The sequence below is a fragment of the Chrysochloris asiatica genome, unplaced genomic scaffold (genome assembly GCF_000296735.1).
Source record: "Chrysochloris asiatica unplaced genomic scaffold, ChrAsi1.0 scaffold00445, whole genome shotgun sequence".
In the NCBI taxonomy this organism is placed as follows: domain Eukaryota; kingdom Metazoa; phylum Chordata; class Mammalia; order Afrosoricida; family Chrysochloridae; genus Chrysochloris; species Chrysochloris asiatica.
Genome location: NW_006408963.1, coordinates 472,605 through 478,284, shown reverse-complemented (window position 1 = coordinate 478,284; position 5,680 = coordinate 472,605). Strand labels below are relative to the sequence as shown.

Genomic DNA, 5,680 nt, shown 5'->3' with positions numbered 1-5,680 from the left:
GGGAGTGGGGGGAAGGTAAGAGGAATCTATTTTTGGTGGGTTGTGATATTTTTTGCGTTTTATTCAAAATGGAAAAATTATTTTAGCTAGCACTCGCGGTGCTTCTCGGCCTCCCCCCACCCCCAGGCAGACCCCAAGACTCTCAGGGAAAGGCAGGCCCCCTGGAGGGGCGCGGCAGGGGCTAAAGCACAAGCTGCTATGGCTACAAGAGGGGGAGCTGGTGACGTGAGGTGGCCAGGCCAGGGCTCTGCGGACGGAGACCGCTGCTGTCGCTGTCACATGACGCTCTCCACCACCACGACCTTGCTGCTCTCGGATACTGGGGTCAGGGTGGTCAGGCCCCTGACATCCGAGTCCTGAGCTCTGTACTCCAGGTGGTGGGGGCCCCACACAGGCTGCGTCAGGTATTGCCAGCGCTGTGGGAGAGAAGGGCTTGGCGAATCCCTGGGACCCCTAGGCCGGAGAGGCCAGGGCAGAGGAGAGGGATGCTGGGGTAGAGCCTCCTCCCACGCCACCCCCAGCCCACCAGCCAGTGGGAGGTGACCATGAGGCGTCCTGCCCCTTCTAACCTCAGCCAGGGTTCCCTTGGCTCTGAGGAGACAGCCCAAGAGGTGCAGGGGCACACAGAGCATGGAGGAGAGTGCGAAGCCCCAGCCCACGGCTTCTCCCCACCATGGGTACACGTAGGTATTGTTGTACACCAGCGGCTTGTAGTACACCACGTTGAAGATGAAGATGCCCTGGCAGAGCGGAGGCATCAGCTAGAGCTCTGGCTAGCCACCAACCCGCATGCCCAGCCACCTCCCGGGCATTACCATGCAGACCACTGGGGTGAAGAAAGACCAACACCACTTCATCCAGGGGCACGGCCGATACCCGATCATGCACGCGATGTCGTCCATGAAACGGTCGGCACCTGAGAGGGCAGGGCAGGAAGGGCCGAGCTGGAACCCTAGAAGACGTGCAGGCCCCACCCCCACCCCCTGCAGTGGCACCTACCATAGACCCAGGCCACCACCACACATTCCCAGAAGGCCTGCCAGAGCAGAGTTGTGCCGCTGGCTGAGTAGTAGTCAAACAGCTGGAAGACATACATCCCGCCCTGTGGGGGGACGGGGGCACACCCTGGTCAGGCAGGGGTGGGATGGGGAACAGCTGGGAGCCAGGGGTGCCCCACCGAGCCCACTCACATCGGTCACCATGGAAAGGTCAATCACGAAGCAGAGGGTACAACAAAGGGCCACAGAGATCTCCCTTTGGAAGCGGAAGTAGTAGGAGGCCGGGAGGAGGTCCAGGAGGCCAGTGATGAATCCCTCCACACCTACAAACTGTGGCGGGCGGCTCAGGCCAGGCTCTGCTCACACCACCTACTGCTCCCGCCCCCCAACGCCGCCCCCACCTGGCCCCCTCCAAACCTGGCTGTCAAGCCCAAGTAGCAACAGCATGAAGAAGAACAGGGCAGCCCAGAGCGGAGCCACGGGCATGAGGGTCACAGCGCGGGGGTAGGCAATGAAGGCCAGGCCGGGTCCTGTGCGATGGAGGGGGGAGGGTGTTGCAGAGTCCAGCAATCCAAGGGCACCCCCCAATAGGGGCTGTGAGAACTGGGTGACTCTTGACCCCACCCCTGGGACAGACAGACGGAAGGACGCTCAGGTTTCCAGACGGGCCCAGCGAGTGGGGTGTCACATGCACATAGCAGCCCAGTTCTGAAGTGGACAGTGTCCAGGGGTCTTTACCTGACTCGGCCACCTTAGAGATGTGCACGCCCTGCTCCGCTGCCATGAAGCCCAGGATGGAGAAGACTACAAAACCAGCAAAGAAGCTGGTCCCGCTGTTGATGAGCGCCAGGATGATGGCGTCCCTGGCAGGAGGGATGAGGCGGTCACTGCCAGTTAGGGGAGTGGGGGTGGGGGGGCAGGGGCGCACAGGCCGGGTCAGAGGATGTGGGGCTTACTTGTAGCAATTGTTGTTGAAGCGGTTGTAGCTGCCTAGGGCTGTGAGGGCCCCCAGGCCAATGGCATAGGAGAAGAAAATCTGAGTGCCAGCATCAATCCACACCTGGAGGAGCAGTGGACGCAGCAGTGAGTGGGCGTCCCGCAGCCAGCCACATGCCATTCCCCTACGACCCAACTCCTCACCTGAGGGGACCCCAGCTTCGACCAGTCAGGCTTGAGATAGTAGATGATGCCATCCAAGGCCCCTGGTAGCAAAACCCCACGCACCAGCAGCACAACGAGGACCACGTACGGGAATGTAGCAGTGAAGTACACAATCTAGGGGGTCAGGCTGCTCAGGGCCGGGGCTAGCCACTGCCCCCACCCTGACCCCCAACCCCCTGCCAGGAACTAGGGGAGACCAGCGGAGCACATTTGCCAGGGGAGGGGACAGGTTGTGCGAGGCACAGCAGGTAGCTGAATGTCCCTCCCAGAACCCTGTGGGGCCCAGGCTGGGAGCAGGTCCCTTTGCCTTTTGAACTCAGAGAAAATCCCAGGTCATTTCTCTAGCTCTTTGTTGGCAGTGTGGGCGGGAACCAGGTCAGGTAGTGACAGAAGGAAGAAAAAGCCCAACAGCAAAGCCCGCTTCTCCCAGGGGTCCTACACAGGCCTCCCTAACCCTGGGTCCCCAGGAGCCAGCCAGGCAGGCCCTGTCACAAAACAGAACAGACCCAAACCCAGACAGTGAGCGACAGAGAGAGAGAACGGGAGGGGGGAGCTTGGTATGTGAAGGCGGAAGGGGCATCAGTTTCCTGGGCCTCTCTCCCTCAGGATCCCCGTCCAGCTGTCCCCTCCGAAGGCATGTGGAGCCCGGCGGCCCCAGCAGACAGTACCTTTCCTGTTGACTTGACCCCCTTCCAGACACAGAAGTAGACCAGTACCCAGCAGGCCAGCAGACACAGGGTCACCTCCCAGTTGAGAGCCCCTGGCACCTCCAGCCCCCCGGAGAGCCGCAAGACTTTATTCCTAAAGAGGCACAGTTCATGAAGGCTGTCATTGGGAGCCATCTGAGAGGTTGTGCCCCCCTCCCCACCCCGTCAGCTGTGGGTCCAGCTGGTCCACCTGGGCTGGGCCCAGACCCAAGCCTGCCTTCTGGAGGCGTCCATGCTGCAGGGAGTGAGGCTGGTGGCCTGGCCTACGTGCCCCCCCACCACCACCACTCTCGCCCCCAGGCAGGTGCCGCTGAATGAGAGTGAAGGGGCGGGACAGCTGGTGCTTCAGGGAAGGCCTGTGTGGGTGACCAGAGGGGCAAGATGGGCTTGGCCCAGAGGTTCTTGACTCACTCCCAGAACTCGATGACTGGGGACCGACGGTCAGCAAGCTGGTCACATGTGAGGTTGGCCAGGGTGGCATTGGCACAGTCTTCATGGCGGAAGATCTCCACGCACTCAGGGGTGTTCCAGCTGTGGCCGCAGGTGGCCCAGGGCAGCGTGGTGGTAAAGGACTTGACCAGGTAATAGAAACCCCAGGCCAGCACCATGATGTAGTAGGTGTTGCAGTAGAAGACGATCACCATGGAAGCATAGCCCAGGCCTGGGATAACAAAGAAGCGCTGTCAATTCAGCCGTCCTGCCCTGCCCTCTCCACGCCTGGGCCATCTCAATTCATCCCCCTCCTGTCTCACACCCAGCTCTTCAGCACACAGTGCCCTGGAGCGGCCTTGTCTCTACAATGGGCGGCTATTAGTAGGACTTGTGAGTTGTTCACACCCTGACCACTGCCAAGCTTGCTGGCCCTCAGGTCTGATGAGAGGTGGCCTCCAGTGGTTTTTAGCAGCTTCTCCTGTCCCAGCCATCCCTGCACTCTGCTCCTTGCTGGCTTGACTTCCAGGCGTGCTGTGCATGTCTGAGAAAGTACCTCTTGCAACTGGGGTACTGGGGTGCTCACCTTTGAACAGGGGGCAGATGTTCCAGACATTGATGCTGCCGGCCTTCATGAACTGGCCCAGTGAGATCTCCAGGAAGAAGATGGGGATTCCTCCCACCAGGGCGATCAGGATGTAGGGAATTAGGAACACACCTGTGGGGAAACAGCATGGGGTAGGGCTCAGGGGGAGCCAGCGGGCCCCAACTGCCATTGCCAAACTACCTCCAGGAGCCACAGGGGGCAGGGGTGGAGCCCAGCTCAGCCCCACCCTGCCCCAGTGAACTGGGTGAATCAGTGGAGTGTGGCTGCTGACTCAAGCACCAGGTGAAGAACCTGGGGGTGGGCTCCAGCTAGGCCGCCCAAAGCCCCTGGGCTGTGGGATTCTCCACCCACAGGGCTGCACCCCATGGATGCTGACGCTGGCCTATAGGACAGAGGACACGTGCGCTCCCACACGTAGACTGCGCCTCGTGCCGCAGCTTGCTTGTTTTGCCAGGCAGCGAACGGGAAGAGCAAGGGCATGCGTGTGTGCACGTGTGTGGCGTGGCTCGTGGCTGAGCGCTGGGACCTGATAGTCTGTCTGGCCTAGGCCGAGAGCAGGGAGCCCCTGCCACCCCACCCCTGCACCCTGACACTGGCCTGCAAATATGAGGCTTTGGAAGGTGGATTGTAGGCCTCTATGGGAGAGGAGGGTACTGAAGGTGTCAGCCACCAAGGACAGAGGGAGACAAGCTGAGCCCAGCAAGCTCTGGAGGAGGCAGGACAGGGCCGTAGGGACAGACAGGTCCAGTAGGCGAGGGAGGGTGGGGGGAGGTGAGGGTAAGGCGGGTCTCGGTCCCCTCTGGCAGCCTGTCCTGCCCTTGTCCTGGCCCTGCTCTCTCGCCCATCCTCATCCTCGGAATCGGGCTGTGGATCTGGCTTGCCCAGCGCCTAATCCTCACATCCGAACTGTGCATGACCTTGGACCAAGGCCTTCTGTCTGTGCCTCAGTTTCCCGAGCAATCACGCAGTAGCTGCGCTTCACCCACCCACCCTCCGCCAGTGTTCCGGACAGCCGCATGCCCATGACTGCGGTCAGTCTGTCGGACGACATGGTGTGTACATGCTGCGTGTCCTGTGGCGGCGCCGGGCAGAGCTCAGGCACCCAGTGTTCCAGGCACAAGCTGAGAGGAGGGGAGGGAAGGGATGGGAAGAGGAGGGCTGCGGGAGGGGGAGGGACAGAGTGGCCCATTGTGTATGTGTGTGTTCGTGTGTGCACTCGTGGGGGGCCCACACAATGTGCCACTTGTGTGCCTGACCCGCGGGGGCAGCCAAGGCTCCTCACCTCCGGGAGGCCCCCCAGAGGGCAGGCCGGTTTCCCACCTCCATGGCCAATCCCCGAGGCCGGCCCCCTCCCCCCACCACACTGCCAGGCACATGACTGACGAGGGGGGGGTGGCCACGGACCGCCGTCCCGGCCCCCCCCCATTCCCCCTGGGCCTGCCCCCACGTGCGGGCGGGCGGGGGCGCTCACCTCCGCCGTTCTTGTAGCACAGGTAGGGAAAGCGCCACACGTTGCCCAGGCCCACGGCGAAGCCCACGCACGACATGATGAAGTCCATCTGGCGCGTCCAGGTCTCGCGCGGCGGCACGGCCAGGCTGACGGGGCCATCGCCCTTGGCCGGGGCGCCGTCGGGCCCGGGCGCGATCAAAGGACCCTTCTTCTCGTCGCCAGACACGCTGTAGATGCCGTTCTCGGCGCTCTTCTTCGCCATGGCCCCGGCGGGCGCGGGTGCGGGCGCGGGGAGGGCCCCGAGGGTGCGGCGGGCCCTCCCGGGGCC

General features: G+C 62.6%; 1 protein-coding gene across 2 annotated transcripts; it reads right to left on the bottom strand.

Annotated features, from left to right (window-relative positions):
• Window positions 1–271: 271 nt before the first annotated feature.
• On the bottom strand, window positions 272–5,662 carry SLC6A8 (solute carrier family 6 (neurotransmitter transporter), member 8). Of its 2 annotated transcripts, none has more exons than XM_006877181.1 (13): window positions 5,374–5,662; window positions 3,882–4,013; window positions 3,278–3,527; window positions 2,828–2,960; window positions 2,139–2,273; window positions 1,955–2,058; window positions 1,737–1,861; window positions 1,416–1,528; window positions 1,191–1,328; window positions 1,000–1,102; window positions 816–916; window positions 570–740; window positions 272–416 (listed from the first exon to the last, which is right to left on the bottom strand). In XM_006877181.1, exons 1-13 carry the CDS (start codon window positions 5,612–5,614, stop codon window positions 276–278), a joined length of 1,887 nt encoding a protein of 628 aa, XP_006877243.1. In that variant the 5' UTR covers window positions 5,615–5,662; the 3' UTR covers window positions 272–275. The 2 variants fall into 2 exon arrangements, with proteins under 2 accessions (XP_006877243.1, XP_006877244.1); XM_006877182.1 differs by having other exon boundaries at window positions 1,737–1,831.
• Between the last annotated feature and the right edge of the window lie 18 nt (window positions 5,663–5,680).

What these genes read in the sequence shown, in the direction of transcription:
- SLC6A8 (XM_006877181.1), bottom strand. Translation starts at nt 5,614, where the DNA reads ATGGCGAAGAAGAGCGCCGAGAACGGCATCTACAGCGTGTCTGGCGAC. An exon ending in TTCAACAACAATTGCTACAA is followed by an intron (nt 1,862 to 1,954) that starts GTAAGCCCCACA and finishes CCCTCCTGCCAG; the next exon opens with GGACGCCATCATCCTGGCGC. An exon ending in CCAAGGGAACCCTGGCTGAG is followed by an intron (nt 417 to 569) that starts GTTAGAAGGGGC and finishes TCTCTCCCACAG; the next exon opens with CGCTGGCAATACCTGACGCA.